The 21,086-nt window shown below is 41.3% G+C and overlaps 1 protein-coding gene across 1 annotated transcript in view; it reads right to left on the reverse strand.

The window, feature by feature from the left end:
* The window catches only part of LOC106590384 (voltage-dependent T-type calcium channel subunit alpha-1I), a 187,130-nt gene that overhangs the window by 54,484 nt on the left and 111,560 nt on the right, over nt 1–21,086 (reverse strand). Inside the window, exons 21-26 of the mRNA XM_082969363.1 lie at nt 20,876–20,999; nt 20,225–20,293; nt 13,701–13,879; nt 12,568–12,694; nt 10,872–10,997; nt 2,005–2,094 (exon numbers count right to left, since the gene is read on the reverse strand). Of these exons, the coding sequence (XP_082825489.1) occupies nt 2,005–2,094; nt 10,872–10,997; nt 12,568–12,694; nt 13,701–13,879; nt 20,225–20,293; nt 20,876–20,999 (715 nt within the window). The remainder of the gene's footprint in view (nt 1–2,004; nt 2,095–10,871; nt 10,998–12,567; nt 12,695–13,700; nt 13,880–20,224; nt 20,294–20,875; nt 21,000–21,086) is intronic.

The following is a 21,086-nucleotide window of genomic DNA, read 5'->3' on the forward strand; positions in this document are numbered from 1 at the left end:
TTTCAACCACTCCACAAATGTCTTGTTAACAAACTATAGTGTTGGCAAGTCAGTTAGGACATCTACTGTGTGCATGACACAAGTAATTTTTCCAACAATTGTTTACAGACAGATTATTTCACTTATAATTAACTGTATCACAATTCCAGTGGGTCAGAAGTTTACATACACTAAGTTAAACAACTTGGAAAATTCCAGAAAATTATGTCATGGCTTTAGAAGCTTCTGATAGGCTAATTGACATAATTTGTGTCAATTGGAGGTGTACCTGTGGATGTATTCCAAGGCCTACCTTCAAACTCAGTGCCTCTTTGCTTGACATCATGGGAAAATCCAAAGAAATCAGCCAAGACCTCAGAAAAAAATTTATTAGACCTCCACAAGTCTGGTTCATCCTTGGGAGCAATTTCCAAATGCCTGAAGGTACCATGTTCATCTGTACAAACAATAGTACGCAAGTATAAAAACCATGGGACCATGCAGCCGTTATACCGCTCAGGAAGTAGACGTGTTCTGTCTCCTAGAGATGAACGTACTTTGGTGCGAAAAGTGCAAATCAACCCCAGAACAAAAGCAAAGGATGCTGGAGGAAACAGGTACCAAAGTATCTATATCCACAGTAAAACGTGTCCTATATTGACATAACCTGAAAGTCCACTTAGCGAGGAAGAAGTCACTGCTCCAAAACCGCCATAAAAATGCCAGACTACGGTTTGCAACTGCACATGGGGACAAATATTGTTATTTTTGGAGAAATTTCTTCTGGTCCGTTGAAACAAAAACAGAACTATTTGGCCATAATGAGAATCGTTATGTTTGGAGGAAAAAGGGGGAGGTTTGCAAGCTGAAGAACACCATCCCAACTGTGAAGCACGGGGGTGGCAGCATCATGTTGTGGGGGTGCTTTGCTGCAGGAGGGAATGGTGCACTTCACAAAATAGATGGGATCCTGAGGAAGGACAATTATGTGGATATATAGAAGCAACATCTCAAGATATCAGTCACGAAATTAAAGCCTGGTCACAAATGGGTCTTCCAAATGGACAATGACCCCAAGCATACTTCCATAGTTCTGGCAAAATGGCTTAAGGACAACAAAGTCAAGGTATTGGAGTGGCCATCACAAAGCCCTGACCTCAATCCTATAGAAAATTTGTGGGCAGAACTGAAAAAGCGTGTGCGAGCAAGGAGGCCTACAAACCTGACTCAGTTACACCAGCTCTGTCAGGAGGAATGGGCCAAAATTCACCCAACTTATTGTGGGAAGCTTGTGGAAGGCTACCTGAAACGTATGACCCACGTTAAACAATTTAAAGGCAATGCTACCAAATACTAATTGAGTGTATGTAAACTTCTGACCCACTGGGAATTTGATGAAAGAAATAAAAGCTGAAATAAATCATTCTCTCTACTATTATTCTGACATTTCACATTCTTAAAATCAAGTGGTGATCCTAAATGACCTAAGACATGGAATCTTTACTAGGATTAAATGTCAGGAATTGTGAAAAACTAAGTTTAAATATATTTGGCTAAGGTGTATGTAAACTTCCGACTTCAACTGTAGGCCTGTGTGTATGCATAAGCTCTAATATGCTTATGGTTGTTTTGGACTAATCGTCCCCTTAGAAAGCGCTGTCCATTTCATTGTGTTGGGCTTTGAAACAACATCCACAACGAACATGTTTTCCACTCAGTTTCAACCTGTTGGTGAACTTCTTTCAGTCACTTGGATCAATCACAGTGGGGTGGATTTACCATACTGTTTTTACCATACTGTTTTGATGATAAGTGTTTTATGTGATTTTTCCATAGCATTTGCATTGATGTCAGAGTGGTTAGAGCGACAACAGAGCCCTGAGTACCAGGCCGTTAGGACCTGATGCTCGTTAGTGTTGGGTACTACAAAAGCATATCCAGAGTGCATAAGAGGAGGTTACCATGTAGAATTTGGTGTGGCGGTAACACGGTCACTGCAACAGCCCTATGTGTGTTCTACAGTACCTGTTGGTCTATGCCCACAGCATCCAGACCATGGTACATGATGTTGACCCAGCCGTCTTTAGATGCCAGCACAAACAGAGACATCAGAGCCTGGAGGAGACAGAAACACATTCTGTTAATATACCAGACAGACAGTTAGTCTGGGATTTATGAACCCAACACCTCTACACACTCAGTGTCTCATGATAGGTGTCTCTCTCTCTCTCTCTCTCTCTCTCTCTCTCTCTCTCTCTCTCTCTCTCTCTCTCTCTCTCTCTCTCTCTCTCTCTCTCTCTCTCTCTCTCTCATTAAAATTCAAGCAGCATTACTGGCATGAAAGACATTGTGTCAATATTGCTAAAGCAACATTGTATACAATATACAGTAATAAAAGAATAAAGAATAAAAATAATAATATAAAATGTTAGTAAATAAAAATTTAACAAAATACAATACAATTGTAACAGTCAATAGTAGAAATATAAAAGGCTAAACATGGAAAATGAAACGATAACTAACTTATAACTGTCATCCTCACCATTACATCAGTACTACAACTACCACCATCATTACTACTACCACCATCACTAAACTGATATCATTACCATCACCCTACTACCATCATCATTACTACCACCATCACTAAACTGATATCATTACCATCACCCTACTACCATCATCATTACTACTACCACCATCACTAAACTGATATCATTACCATCACCCTACTACCACCATCATTACTACTACCACCATCACTAAACTGATATCATTACCATCACCCTACTACCACCATCATTACTACTACCACCATCACTAAACTGATATCATTACCATCACCCTACTACCACCATCATTACTACTACCACCATCACTAAACTGATATCATTACCATCACCCCTACTACCATCATCATTACTACTACCACCATCACTAAACTGATATCATTACCATCACCCTACTACCATCAGCATTACTACTACCACCATCACTAAACTGCTATCATTACCATCACCCTACTACCACCATCATTACTACCACCATCACTAAACTGATATCATTACCATCATCCTACTACCATCATCATTACTACTACCACCATCACTAAACTGATATCATTACCATCACCCTACTACCATCATCATTACTACTACCACCATCACTAAACTGCTATTATTACCATCATCCAACTACCATCAGCATTACTACTACCACCATCACTAGACTGATATCATTACCATCACCCTACTACCCATACCACTACTACTACCACCATCACTAAACTGATATCATTACCATCACCCTACTACCACCATCATTACTACTACCACCATCACTAAACTGATATCATTACCATCACCCCTACTACCACCATCATTACTACTACCACCATCACTAAACTGATATCATTACCATAACCCCTACTACCATCATCATTACTGCTACCACCATCACTAAACTGATATCATTACCATCACCCCTACTACCATCATCATTACTACCACCATCACTAAACTGATATCATTACCATCACCCCTACTACCACCATCATTACTACTTCCACCATCACTAAACTGATATCATTACCATCACCCTACTACCATCAGCATTACTACTACCACCATCACTAAACTGCTATCATTACCATCACCCTACTACCACCATCATTACTACCACCATCACTAAACTGATATCATTACCATCATCCTACTACCATCATCATTACTACTACCACCATCACTAAACTGATATCATTACCATCACCCTACTACCATCATCATTACTACCACCATCACTAAACTGATATCATTACCATCACCCCTACTACCACCATCATTACTACTACCACCATCACTAAACTGATATCATTACCATCACCCTACTACCATCATCATTACTACTACCACCATCACTAAACTGCTATTATTACCATCATCCAACTACCATCAGCATTACTACTACCACCATCACTAGACTGATATCATTACCATCACCCTACTACCCATACCACTACTACTACCACCATCACTAAACTGATATCATTACCATCACCCTACTACCACCATCATTACTACTACCACCATCACTAAACTGATATCATTACCATCACCCCTACTACCACCATCATTACTACTACCACCATCACTAAACTGATATCATTACCATAACCCCTACTACCATCATCATTACTGCTACCACCATCACTAAACTGATATCATTACCATCACCCCTACTACCATCATCATTACTACCACCATCACTAAACTGATATCATTACCATCACCCCTACTACCACCATCATTACTACTTCCACCATCACTAAACTGATATCATTACCATCACCCTACTACCATCATCATTACTACCACCATCACTAAACTGATATCATTACCATCATCATTACTACTACCACCATCACTAAACTGATATAATTATCATCACCCCTACTACCACCATCATTACCACTACCACCATCACTAAACTGATATCATTACCATCACCCTACTACCACCATCATTACTACTACCACCATCACTAAACTGATATCATTACCATCACCCTACTACCATCATCATTACTACCACCATCACTAAACTGATATCATTACCATCACCCTACTACCACCATCACTACTACTACCACCATCACTAAACTGCTATCATTACCATCACCCTACTACCACCATCATTACTACTACCACCATCACTAAACTGATATCATTAAATCACCCTACTACCATCATCATTACTACCACCATCACTAAACTGATATCATTACCATCACCCTACTACCACCATCATTACTACTACCACCATCACTAAAATGATATCATTACCATCACCCTACTACCACCATCATTACTACTACCACCATCACTAAACTGATATCATTAAATCACCCTACTACCATCATCATTACTACCACCATCACTAAACTGCTATCATTACCATCACCCTACTACCACCATCATTACTACTACCACATCACTAAACTGATATCATTACCATCACCCTACTACCATCATCATTACTACCACCATCACTAAACTGATATCATTACCATCACCCCTACTACCACCATCATTACTACTTCCACCATCACTAAACTGATATCATTACCATCACCCTACTACCATCATCATTACTACCACCATCACTAAACTGATATCATTACCATCATCATTACTACTACCACCATCACTAAACTGATATAATTATCATCACCCCTACTACCACCATCATTACCACTACCACCATCACTAAACTGATATCATTACCATCACCCTACTACCACCATCATTACTACTACCACCATCACTAAACTGATATCATTACCATCACCCTACTACCATCATCATTACTACCACCATCACTAAACTGATATCATTACCATCACCCTACTACCACCATCACTACTACTACCACCATCACTAAACTGCTATCATTACCATCACCCTACTACCACCATCATTACTACTACCACCATCACTAAACTGATATCATTAAATCACCCTACTACCATCATCATTACTACCACCATCACTAAACTGATATCATTACCATCACCCTACTACCACCATCATTACTACTACCACCATCGCTAAAATGATATCATTACCATCACCCTACTACCACCATCATTACTACTACCACCATCACTAAACTGATATCATTAAATCACCCTACTACCATCATCATTACTACCACCATCACTAAACTGCTATCATTACCATCACCCTACTACCACCATCATTACTACTACCACATCACTAAACTGATATCATTACCATCACCCTACTACCATCATCATTACTACCACCATCACTAAACTGATATCATTACCATCACCCTACTACCATCACCATTACTACTACCACCATCACTAGACTGATATCATTACCATCACCCTACTACCATCATCATTACTACCACCACCATCACTAAACTGATATCATTACCATCACCCTACTACCATCATCATTACTACTACCATTACTAAACTGATATCATTACCATCACCCTACTACCACCATCATTACTACTACCACCATCACTAAACTGATATCATTACCATCACCCTACTACCACCATCATTACTACTACCACCATCACTAAACTGATATCATTACCATCACCCTACTACCACCATCATTACTACCACCATCACAAAACTGCTATCATTACCATCACCCTACTACCATCATCATTACTACAACCACCATCACTAAACTGCTATCATTACCATCACCCTACTACCACCATCATTACTACTACCACCATCACTAAACTGATATCATTACCATCACCCCTACTACCAACATCATTACTACCACCATCACTAAACTGATATCATTACCATCACCCTACTACCACCATCATTACTACTACCACCATCACTAAACTGATATCATTACCATCACCCTACTACCACCATCATTACTACTACCACCATCACTAAACTGATATCATTACCATCACCGTACTACCATCATAATTGTAACAGTCAAGAGTAGAAATATAAAAGGCTAAACATGGAAAATGAAACGATAACTAACTATAACTGTCATCCTCACCATTACATCAGTACTACAACTACCACCATCATTACTACTACCACCATCACTAAACTGATATCATTACCATCACCCTACTACCACCATCATTACTACTACCACCATCACTAAACTGATATCATTACCATCACCCTACTACCACCATCATTACTACTACCACCATCACTAAACTGATATCATTACCATCACCCCTACTACCACCATCATTACTACCACCATCACTAAACTGCTATCATTACCATCACCCTACTACCATCATCATTACTACCACCATCACTAAACTGCTATCATTACCATCACCCTACTACCATCATCATTACTACAACCACCATCACTAAACTGCTATCATTACCATCACCCTACTACCACCATCATTACTACTACCACCATCACTAAACTGATATCATTACCATCACCCCTACTACCAACATCATTACTACCACCATCACTAAACTGATATCATTACCATCACCATACTACCATCATAATTGTAACAGTCAAGAGTAGAAATATAAAAGGCTAAACATGGAAAATGAAACGATAACTAACTTATAACTGTCATCCTCACTATTACATCAGTACTACAACTACCACCATCATTACTACTACCACCATCACTAAACTGATATCATTACCATCACCCTACTACCATCATCATTACTACCACCATCACTAAACTGATATCATTACCATCGACCCTACTACCATCATCATTACTACTACCACCATCACTAAACTGATATCATTACCATCACCCTACTACCACCATCATTACTACTACCACCATCACTAAACTGATATCATTACCATCACCCTACTACCATCATCATTACTACTACCACCATCACTAAACAGATATCATTACCATCACCCCTACTACCACCATCATTACTACCACCATCACTAAACTGATATCATTACCATCACCCTACTACCATCATCATTACTACCACCATCACTAAACTGATATCATTACCATCGACCCTACTACCATCATCATTACTACTACCACCATTACTAAACTGATATCATTACCATCACCCTACTACCATCATCATTACTACCACCATCACTAAACTGATATCATTACCATCGACCCTACTACCATCATCATTACTACTACCACCATCACTAAACTGATATCATTACCATCACCCTACTACCATCATCATTACTACTACCACCATCACTAAACTGCTGTCATTACCATCATCATTACTACTACCACCATCACTAAACTGATATCATTACCATCACCCTACTACCATCATCATTACTACTACCACCATCACTAAACTGCTATCATTACCATCACCCCTACTACCATCATCATTACTACTACCACCATCACTAAACAGATATCATTACCATCACCCCTACTACCATCATCATTACTACTACCATCACTAAACTGATATCATTACCATCATCCTACTACCATCATCATTACTACTACCACCATCACTAAACTGCTATCATTACCATCACCCCTACTACCATCATCATTACTACTACCACCATCACTAAACAGATATCATTACCATCAACCCTACTACCCATACCACTACTATTTGGAATGATAATCACAACAATAATAATAACAATAGTAATAACAATAATACTAATAATAAGTAAGTTAGTGTTTACTATGCAGATGTTATTATTCAGTGTCCCTCAGGCTATGGCAGGCAAATATATATTTGGCTGCAAGAGGAGCCATTGCTCCTTCGCCCATGAGTATTTTATGTTTTTCCTTTGGGTTTAATAAGTAAAAATGTGGTATCAATGTAGTCATTTCTGTGAATAATGAATCTCTTGGTGAGGAATATTTATCACAGTATATATCTCTCTCTCTCTCTCTCTCTCTCTCTCTCTCTCTCTCTCTCTCTCTCTCTCTCTCTCTCTCTCTCTAATATTTATGCACCCACTCCTCATAAATGTAGAACACACAACCATCAACAATTACTCTTGCTCTCTTCCCCCTTCCTTTCCCCCTCCCTCCCTCCCTCTCTCTCTCTCTCTCTTGCTCTCTCACACTTTTTCTCTCTCTAACTTTTTTTAATATCATTCTTTAACATTTCCCAAACACTATTCAATGTACACCTCACAAGCCAGCCTGCCCCTACCTGTCTAACACCAACCTTTACACACCGCCCTGGCCCCTCCTACCTGTCTAACTCTCTCTCTCTGTCCATATCCATTCACACACACCAACCTTTACACACCGCCCTGCCCCCTCCTACCTGTCTAACTCTCTCTCTCTGTCCATATCCATTCACACACACCAACCTTTACACACCGCCCTGCCCCCTCCTACCTGTCTAACTCTCCCTCTCTGTCCATATCCATTCACACACACCAACCTTTACACACCGCCCTGCCCCCTCCTACCTGTCTAACTCTCCCTCTCTGTCCATATCCATTCACACACACCAACCTTTACACACCGCCCTGCCCCCTCCTACCTGTCTAACTCTCTCTCTCTCTGTCCATATCCATTCACACACACCAACCTTTACACACCGCCCTGCCCCCTCCTACCTGTCTAACTCTCCCTCTCTGTCCATATCCATTCACACACACCAACCTTTACACACCGCCCTGCCCCCTCCTACCTGTCTAACTCTCTCTCTGTCCATATCCATTCACACACACCAACCTTTACACACCGCCCTGCCCCCTCCTACCTGTCTAACTCTCTCTCTGTCCATATCCATTCACACACACCAACCTTTACACACCGCCCTGCCCCCTCCTACCTGTCTAACTCTCTCTCTCTGTCCATATCCATTCACACACACCAACCTTTACACACCGCCCTGCCCCCTCCTACCTGTCTAACTCTCTCTCTCTGTCCATATCCATTCACACACACCAACCTTTACACACCGCCCTGCCCCCTGCTACCTGTCTAACTCTCCCTCTCTGTCCATATCCATTCACACACACCAACCTTTACACACCGCCCTGCCCCCTCCTACCTGTCTAACTCTCTCTCTGTCCATATCCATTCACACACACCAACCTTTACACACCGCCCTGGCCCCTCCTACCTGTCTAACTCTCCCTCTCTGTCCATATCCATTCACACACACCAACCTTTACACACCTCCCTGCCCCCTCCTACCTGTCTAACTCTCTCTCTCTGTCCATATCCATTCACACACACCAACCTTTACACACCGCCCTGCCCCCTCCTACCTGTCTAACTCTCTCTCTGTCCATATCCATTCACACACACCAACCTTTACACACCGCCCTGCCCCCTCCTACCTGTCTAACTCTCTCTCTCTCTGTCCATATCCATTCACACACACCAACCTTTACACACCGCCCTGCCCCCTCCTACCTGTCTAACTCTCTCTCTCTGTCCATATCCATTCACACACACCAACCTTTACACACCGCCCTGCCCCCTCCTACCTGTCTAACTCTCTCTCTCTCTGTCCATATCCATTCACACACACCAACCTTTACACACCGCCCTGCCCCCTCCTACCTGTCTAACTCTCTCTCTCTGTCCATATCCATTCACACACACCAACCTTTACACACCGCCCTGCCCCCTCCTACCTGTCTAACTCTCCCTCTCTGTCCATATCCATTCACACACACCAACCTTTACACACCGCCCTGCCCCCTCCTACCTGTCTAACTCTCTCTCTGTCCATATCCATTCACACACACCAACCTTTACACACCGCCCTGGCCCCTCCTACCTGTCTAACTCTCCCTCTCTGTCCATATCCATTCACACACACCAACCTTTACACACCTCCCTGCCCCCTCCTACCTGTCTAACTCTCTCTCTCTGTCCATATCCATTCACACACACCAACCTTTACACACCGCCCTGCCCCCTCCTACCTGTCTAACTCTCTCTCTGTCCATATCCATTCACACACACCAACCTTTACACACCGCCCTGCCCCCTCCTACCTGTCTAACTCTCTCTCTCTCTGTCCATATCCATTCACACACACCAACCTTTACACACCGCCCTGCCCCCTCCTACCTGTCTAACTCTCTCTCTCTGTCCATATCCATTCACACACACCAACCTTTACACACCGCCCTGCCCCCTCCTACCTGTCTAACTCTCTCTCTCTCTGTCCATATCCATTCACACACACCAACCTTTACACACCGCCCTGCCCCCTCCTACCTGTCTAACTCTCTCTCTCTGTCCATATCCATTCACACACACCAACCTTTACACACCGCCCTGCCCCCTCCTACCTGTCTAACTCTCTCTCTCTCTGTCCATATCCATTCACACACACCAACCTTTACACACCGCCCTGCCCCCTCCTACCTGTCCCAGGTTATCAAAGTTGTATTTGTGGTGAACCCATCTGTAGTTAGCCTGGAGACAGTCAGACTTGTTGGTGATGTTCTTCACCTCTAGACCCAGGCAGTAGTAAAACTTCCCCTTGAACAGCTGAGAGGGGACAACAATATAGTACAGTTAGTCTGCTTATGTATACCCTTGATATGGGTTCTAAGTGCATTATAAGGCCACATAACACTTCATAAGACATTGGTAGTAAAACCTCCCTTTGAACAACTGAGGGAACAATACAAGACATGAAGCAATGTTAAAAACACACGCAGGGAAAGACATGCACATAAATGAACCATTGAGGATGAAAGAAAACAAATCTCTGGTGGTCAACTACTTCTTTCAGCTCTTTTCTCTTCTGAGATCTACTCAGCATGGAACAATACATTACATGTCAGTTAGATTCAGATTTCAAATTCAGAACATCTTTATTGTCATGATTCCATCAAAAACAGTAAGTCTTCTTCTTCAACTCGGTTGATTCATTTTGACAACAAAAACACATCCGAGGAGAGTCGGGAGGAAATCAGTCAATAACAGAATAGCTTTTTAAGTAATGAGATAATTAGGGAGTATGCGAACAGTGTACATAACACAGACAGACAGACAGACAGACAGACAGACAGACAGACAGACAGACAGACAGACAGACAGACAGACAGACAGACAGACAGACAGACAGACAGACAGACAGACAGACAGACAGACAGACAGACAGACAGACAGACAGACAGACAGACAGACAGACAGACAGACAGACAGACAGACAGACAGACAGTATGGATTCTCTTCCTGGGTGAGATGTTATCACAGCTCAACCAGACTACTCTCATCAGAGAGAACAGAAACATCAGAGAAACAGCATAATAACACACCTCAGATGGACTGAGAGGATAAAAACGGGAAGAAAAGAAAGGGAAAATAATGAAGAGTGAAGATAAAAGAGAATAAGTTCAATAAGAAATCAACAGACAGAAAGTCAAATCAAATCAAAAGTGTCTTCATCTCCACAAAACATCTTAAACACAGTCAGATGTGAGGCGTGGAGAAATGGACAACACAGCACATTTCTGTTATGAAGTATAATAAAACTGGACTTAATAACTAACTACTGTTATGATGTACAATAAAGCTGGACTTATACAATAACTAACTACTGTTATGATGTACAATAAAGCTGGACTTATACAATAACTAACTACTGTTATGATGTACAATAAAGCTGGACTTATACAATAACTAACTACTGTTATGATGTACAATAAAGCTGGACTTATACAATAACTAACTACTGTTATGATGTACAATAAAGCTGGACTTATACAATAACTAACTACTGTTATGATGTACAATAAAGCTGGACTTATACAATAACTAACTACTGTTATGATGTACAATAAAGCTGGACTTATACAATAACTAACTACTGTTATGATGTACAATAAAGCTGGACTTATACAATAACTAACTACTGTTATGATGTACAATAAAGCTGGACTTATACAATAACTAACTACTGTTATGATGTACAATAAAGCTGGACTTATACAATAACAGTTTAGCTTTTCCCACACTAATAGTAAAGGCTGTGACTTGAGGAAAGGTAATCTGATCCTAGATCTGTACATAGGGGAAACTTCACCCCGGGAAGATAATGCCGTAGTCCTACCTGCACACCGAGGATGCCGAAGATGATAAAGAAAGCGCAGCAGATGAGGACGATGTTTCCTATAGGCTTCAGAGATGTGATGAGAGTCTCTACCACTAGCTTCAGCCCTGGAGCTCTACTGATCACCCTGACAAAGAGAGGGACAAAAAGGACTGGCTTGAGGACTTCTCATCAATCTGGTCATCATCTATGATTCTGCTGTGATGTATAACAGTGAGTAGAGTGACTGCTGTTAGCGCTGATATTCCAGTGTGCAGAAACCCTGGTCATGGACAGAACACAAGGTGTTCAGGATCACCCCCAACCCAGCACAATCAAACCTTCTTCCCCTAGTCAAATAATAATACAGGTCCCTCAAGTGTGTTAGTGCAGGGCTGGAACAAAAGCCTGCACCCTCTTCAGGGTTACAAAGCTCCAGGGTTACAAAGCTCCATGGTTACGAAGCTCCATGGTTACGAAGCTCCAGGGTTACGAAGCTCCAGTCTTACGAAGCTCCAGTCTTACGAAGCTCCAGTCTTACGAAGCTCCATGGTTACAAAGCTCCATGGTTACAAAGCTCCATGGTTACAAAGCTCCATGGTTACAAAGGGTTAGGACATACAACATGATATTGGCCAAGTCCAGCCTGCAGTGAGTCCCTGAGAGAGAAATAGTGGGAGTTACAATCACCTTTTGGTGTTTGGGTTATCAATCTGATGGTCGTGTTACACTGAAGTACATTGACAGACAGTTGCATTGCATAATGCTTCAGATGGCGTTCATTTCCAGACCAGATACAATGGACATCTGTTGTTGGTGGCCTATACTCCAGCAAGAGTAAAAGGTCTAACTAATATAAGTAAGCATCAGTCCTATATTTATGGAGTGAGGAGACATGTGAAAGGTCCATTGAAATACATTGACATCAATGACAGACAGTTGCGTTGCACCATAATGCTTTACATCACACCATTTCCCAACATCAGTCCCTTAGTGAGTGAAATGTTAGTGAACTATTAACAACATTATCTACCTTAATATATACAGGTTGGAACAGATCAGCCTGCTATGTCAATGCATTTCTACCAAACAGGTTTCCCTCAGGCAGCATTCAAATAGAAGTTCCACAGATATTTCCAGTTAGTCCTCCCTACCTGAGAGGGCGTAGTGTCCTGAGCAGCCTGAGCACTCTCAGCACCCCCAGGATCTTAGCCCCGCCTGCCATGGACACAACAATGTCAATCAACGACACGAAGACCAGGAAACCATCCAGAACGTTCCAGCTGCTTTTCAGATAGGCCTTCTCACCCAGGTACAGACCCTTAGAGACCACCTGGGAGAGGGAGGAAGGGGGAGAGGGAGGAAGGGAAGGAGGAGAAGAACGAGAGAGACTTACAGTTTGTGAATTCATTTTAAGATAGCTAGGTGAGACAACCACATTTCACAGTCATAGTAAGTATATTTTCCCTCAATAAAGAGACAGTGGTAGAATCAGGTACGCCTTCTCACCCTTAGACACCACCTGATGAGGGAGAGATGGGAGGGGGGAGAGAGAGGAGGAGAGGGAGGGGAAGAGGAGTAGGAAGGATGAAAGTAAGAGGAGAGAGACAGAGGAGAAGGAACAAATACACGAAAGAGAGAGTGGAGGCGGAAAAGGGGGGAGAGGTGGAGGGAGAGGAGGAGAGGATGATGTTGTTAAAGACGTGTTAGAGAAGATGTTCACATGCCCCGTCATTTTGCACTTGCTGAGTACTTTCGCGGGACCAACTTTTTTTTTCTTCATCTTCCCAGAAAGGAAGGGTGGTTGTGTGGTTGAAAGTGGAAATATATGTCAAATTCCCATGGCTTCCACTAGAGACATAGAAAAGAGAGGGAGGGAGGGAGAGAGGGAAGACAGGGAGAGAGAGAGGGGAGAGAGGGAGGGAAGGGAAAGAGAGTGAGAGGGAAGAGAGAGAGAGAGGGAAGAGAGGGAGAGAGAGAGGGAAGAGAGGGAGAGAGAGGTGAAGAAAGAGGGAAGAGAGGGAGAGAAAGAGAGAGGGAAGAGAGAGAGGAAACATCAAACAAAGTTGCGTGAGAAAGGTAGAGAGTGGAGGGAGAGGGAGAAGGGAAGAGAGGGAGAGAGAGAGAGAGACCATAGGGAGGTAGAATATTGACAAGTTCAACAAGAGAGCCAGAAGTATTGAGAAAGCTGGAGAGAGTGATGGAAATAAACAGAGAGGGAGAGGAAGGGTAAAAGGTTATTTGTCCAGTGGGGTGACACACACACACACACACACACACACACACACACACACACACACGCGCGCGCGCACGCGCACACACACACACACACACACACACACACACACACACACACACACTTCTCTGACACTTTTGACACCAAACAAGACGCCAGGCAGCGCCGCAACTAAAACTCTGAGTGACAGCTCTGGGGGGGAGGGGGGCGTCATGCCAACTGTTACCACGGTGACCTGAGCAGGTAGAGTTTGATAGCCTGAGGGAGACGGAATGAAAACAGAGTTCAACTCCTACGCCAGGGAGGACTGGAAACTCAATGATGACAAATGGAAGGATTGATCTGTAGGCCTACAGAAACAGCAAGACAACACATGCAGACATTCACACACTGATGACAGAGCAACTCCACAGAACAGAAGACAGTCAGGCTATTAACACATTCTCACTCTGTCAGCCATAGGAATCAATATGCGTGATGACGGCTGGAATGTTTTACTCAATCATTTTGTTCTATAATGGAATCTGTGCATTCTGCTGGTCTTCATGGTGATTTCATATGACAGTGTTTTACATCAATAATTCAATAATCACACCTGGAGTTATACAGCACTATGTCTAGATATGATAAAGACCTGGAGTTATACAGCACTATGTCTAGACATGATAAAAGACCTGGAGTTATACAGCACTGTGTCTAGATATGATAAAAGACCTGGAGTTATACAGCACTATGTCTAGATATGATAAAGACCTGGAGTTATACAGCACTATGTCTAGACATGATAAATACCTGGAGTTATACAGCACTATGTCTAGATATGATAAAGACCTGGAGTTATACAGCACTATGTCTAGACATGATAAAAGACCTGGAGTTATACAGCACTATGTCTAGATATGATAAAAGACCTGGAGTTATACAGCACTATGTCTAGATATGATAAAAGACCTGGAGTTATACAGCACTATGTCTAGATATGATAAAAGACCTGGAGTTATACAGCACTATGTCTAGATATGATAAAAGACCTGGAGTTATACAGCACTATGTCTAGACATGATAAAGACCTGGAGTTATACAGCACTATGTCTAGATATGATAAAGACCTGGAGTTATACAGCACTATGTCTAGATATGATAAAGACCTGGAGTTATACAGCACTATGTCTAGATATGATAAAGACCTGGAGTTATACAGCACTATGTCTAGATATGATAAATGACCTGGAGTTATACAGCACTATGTCTAGATATGATAAAAGACCTGGAGTTATACAGCACTATGTCTAGATATGATAAAAGACCTGGAGTTATACAGCACTATGTCTAGACATGATAAAGACCTGGAGTTATACAGCACTATGTCTAGATATGATAAAGACCTGGAGTTATACAGCACTATGTCTAGATATGATAAAGACCTGGAGTTATACAGCACTATGTCTAGATATGATAAAGACCTGGAGTTATACAGCACTATGTCTAGACATGATAAAGACCTGGAGTTATACAGCACTATGTCTAGACATGATAAACACCTGGAGTTATACATCACTATGTCTAGATATGATAAAGACCTGGAGTTATACAGCACTATGTCTAGATATGATAAAAGACCTGGAGTTATACAGCACTATGTCTAGATATGATAAAAGACCTGGAGTTATACAGCACTATGTCTACATATGATAAAGACCTGGAGTTATACAGCACTATGTCTAGATATGATAAAGACCTGGAGTTATACAGCACTATGTCTAGATATGATAAAGACCTGGAGTTATACAGCACTATGTCTAGACATGATAAAGACCTGGAGTTATACAGCACTATGTCTAGATATGATAAAGACCTGGAGTTATACAGCACTATGTCTAGATATGATAAAAGACCTGGAGTTATACAGCACTATGTCTAGACATGATAAAGACCTGGAGTTATACAGCACTATGTCTAGATATGATAAAGACCTGGAGTTATACAGCACTATGTCTAGATATGATAAAGACCTGGAGTTATACAGCACTATGTCTAGATATGATAAAGACCTGGAGTTATACAGCACTATGTCTAGACATGATAAAGACCTGGAGTTATACAGCACTATGTCTAGACATGATAAACACCTGGAGTTATACATCACTATGTCTAGATATGATAAAGACCTGGAGTTATACATCACTATGTCTAGATATGATAAAAGACCTGGAGTTATACAGCACTATGTCTAGATATGATAAAAGACCTGGAGTTATACAGCACTATGTCTACATATGATAAAGACCTGGAGTTATACAGCACTATGTCTAGATATGATAAAAGACCTGGAGTTATACAGCACTATGTCTAGATATGATAAAGACCTGGAGTTATACAGCACTATGTCTAGACATGATAAATACCTGGAGTTATACAGCACTATGTCTAGATATGATAAAGACCTGGAGTTATACAGCACTATGTCTAGATATGATAAAGACCTGGAGTTATACAGCACTATGTCTAGACATGATAAAGACCTGGAGTTATACAGCACTATGTCTAGATATGATAAAAGACCTGGAGTTATACAGCACTATGTCTAGATATGATAAAGACGGAGTTATACAGACTATGTCTAGACATGATAAGACCTGGAGTTATACAGCACTATGTCTAGATATGATAAAGACCTGGAGTTATACAGCACTATGTCTAGATATGATAAAGACCTGGAGTTATACAGCACTATGTCTAGATATGATAAAGACCTGGAGTTATACAGCACTATGTCTAGACTGATAAGACCTGGAGTTATACAGCACTATGTCTAGACATGATAAACACTGGAGTTATACATCAATATGTCTAGATATGATAAAGACCTGGAGTTATACATCACTATGTCTAGATATGATAAAAGACCTGGAGTTATACAGCACTATGTCTAGATATGATAAAAGACCTGGAGTTATACAGCACTATGTCTACATATGATAAAGACCTGAGTTATACAGCACTATGTCTAGATATGATAAAAGACCTGGAGTTATACAGCACTATGTCTAGATATGATAAAGACCTGGAGTTATACAGCACTATGTCTAGACATGATAAATACCTGGAGTTATACAGCACTATGTTAGATATGATAAAGACCTGGAGTTATACAGCACTATGTCTAGATATGATAAAAGACCTGGAGTTATACAGCACTATGTCTAGATATGATAAAGACCTGGAGTTATACAGCACTATGTCTAGATATGATAAAAGACCTGGAGTTATACAGCACTATGTCTAGACATGATAAAAGACCTGGAGTTATACAGCACTATGTCTAGACATGATAAAGCACCTGGAGTTATACAGCACTATGTCTAGATATGATAAAGACCTGGAGTTATACAGCACTATGTCTAGATATGATAAAGACCTGGAGTTATACAGCACTATGTCTAGACATGATAAAGACCTGGAGATATACAGCACTATGTCTAGATATGATAAAGACCTGGAGTTATACAGCACTATGTCTAGATATGATAAAGACCTGGAGTTATACAGCACTATGTCTAGATATGATAAAGACCTGGAGTTATACAGCACTATGTCTAGACATGATAAAGACCTGGAGATATACAGCACTATGTCTAGATATGATAAAGACCTGGAGTTATACAGCACTATGTCTAGATATGATAAAGACCTGGAGTTATACAGCACTATGTCTAGACATGATAAATACCTGGAGTTATACAGCACTATGTTTAGATATGATAAAGACCTGGAGTTATACAGCACTATGTCTAGATATGATAAAAGACCTGGAGTTATACAGCACTATGTCTAGACATGATAAAGACCTGGAGTTATACAGCACTATGTCTAGATATGATAAAAGACCTGGAGTTATACAGCACTATGTCTAGATATGATAAAAGACCTGGAGTTATACAGCACTATGTCTAGACATGATAAAGACCTGGAGTTATACAGCACTATGTCTAGACATGATAAACACCTGGTGTTATACATCACTATGTCTAGATATGATAAAGACCTGGAGTTATACATCACTATGTCTAGATATGATAAAAGACCTGGAGTTATACAGCACTATGTCTAGATATGATAAAAGACCTGGAGTTATACAGCACTATGTCTACATATGATAAAGACCTGGAGTTATACAGCACTATGTCTAGATATGATAAAAGACCTGGAGTTATACAGCACTATGTCTAGATATGATAAAGACCTGGAGTTATACAGCACTATGTCTAGACATGATAAATACCTGGAGTTATACAGCACTATGTCTAGATATGATAAAGACCTGGAGTTATACAGCACTATGTCTAGATATGATAAAAGACCTGGAGTTATACAGCACTATGTCTAGACATGATAAAGACCTGGAGTTATACAGCACTATGTCTAGACATGATAAAGACCTGGAGTTATACAGCACTATGTCTAGATATGATAAAAGACCTAGAGTTATACAGCACTATGTCTAGACATGATAAAGACCTGGAGTTATACAGCACTATGTCTAGACATGATAAAGACCTGGAGTTATACAGCACTATGTCTACATATGATAAAGACCTGGAGTTATACATCACTATGTCTAGATATGATAAAAGACCTGGAGTTATACAGCACTATGTCTAGATATGATAAAAGACCTGGAGTTATACAGCACTATGTCTACATATGATAAAGACCTGGAGTTATACAGCACTATGTCTAGATATGATAAAAGACCTGGAGTTATACAGCACTATGTCTAGATATGATAAAGACCTGGAGTTATACAGCACTATGTCTAGATATGATAAAGACCTGGAGTTATACAGCACTATGTCTAGATATGATAAAAGGATGCTAGTTTAGATGCTGACAGTGACTTCACGCTAGGCTGTGTGCCTGTGTGTATGTGTGTGTAGATGTGCGTCTGTGCATGTGTATGTGTGTGTGTGAAGGTGTGTGAAGGTGTGTGACATGATACAAGGCAAGGCAAATGATGGAGTGCATTTGCGAGGGGAAACTTTGTGTAATGAATACCGTTGTGTACCGTTGTGTTCCTGAGACAGATATTAGGTTGACACGATGACAGTCTCCATATGGAGAGAGAGGATATGAAGGGGTTTGTACAAGACATGGACAAGAGGAGTGAGTTAGAGGGGGACATCCCCAGGACCGGCTAGAGGCTATAGCTGGAGAGAGACATTATCTTTTAATTCTATCTAATTATCTCTCCATCGTTAATGATGGGGGAATTGATTAAGTGAAATGGACTGAGGAATAGAAAGAGGGAGAAAGGAGAGAGGAAGATGAGGAGGAGAGGAGAGACAACATGACGACAGCATGTCGGTAGATCTCTTCCCACTACAGTCCTAGGAAAGGACAGGAGAAGAGAGGATGAGAAGAAAGGAGAAATTGGTACTTTACCTTGACGGTCATCTCAGCTACAAATATGGCTGTGAAGACATAGTTGGAGACGGTGAGGAAAAGTCTTTCCTGGAGGGAGGAAGGGAGGGAGGGAGAGAGAGATGGGAGAGAGAGGTAGGGAGGGAGGGGGAAGGGGGGAGAGAGAGGGAGCGAAAAATTGAGAAAGACAGATAATGCCAAGAAAAGTAAAGAGGGAGAAGGAGAATGACAAAAATGGAAAGACAGAAATAAATAAGGAGAGAAAGAGAGAGAGAGAGAGAGAGAGCACACCAGCACAAAGTTATCTTCTATCAAAAAACTTTGACACACTTTAGAAAAAGTCTCCAACCTCTAATTTCTCACGGCTAAAATAGCTCCCAGATCCATCCTTATGAATTTAACATGGAAGCTGTAGGCCTACTGTCTGGGTTGTCCAGTGACAAATAATACACAGAGAATAATGAATGAATATGGATATGAAGCAGAGGTGTGTTTGTGTGTGAATGTGTGTGTGCGTGTGTGTGTGTGTGCATGTATGTGCATATAAGTGCTTACTTACATGCATGTGTGTGTGTGTGTCTGTGTGTGTGTGTGTGTGTGTGTGTGTGTGTGTGTGTGTGTGTGTGTGTGTGTGTGTGTGTGTGTGTGTGTGTGTGTGTACCCCAGTCTTACCAAGCTGCTCTGCAGTATCTTGGGTCTCTCCAGAGCTACAGTGATACAGTTGAGAAAGATGAAGGATAAAACTACGTAGTCAAAGAGCTTGTGGGCTATAATGGACTGACATAGCAGTCTGAACCTGAGAGACAGGGAGGGAGGGAGGGAGGGAGGGAGGGAGGGAGGGAGAGGAGGGAGGGAGGGAGGGAGGGAGGGAGAAAGAGCGTGC

This window comes from Salmo salar, chromosome 02 (assembly GCF_965601325.2).
Source record: "Salmo salar chromosome 02, fSalSal1, whole genome shotgun sequence".
Taxonomy (NCBI): domain Eukaryota; kingdom Metazoa; phylum Chordata; class Actinopteri; order Salmoniformes; family Salmonidae; genus Salmo; species Salmo salar.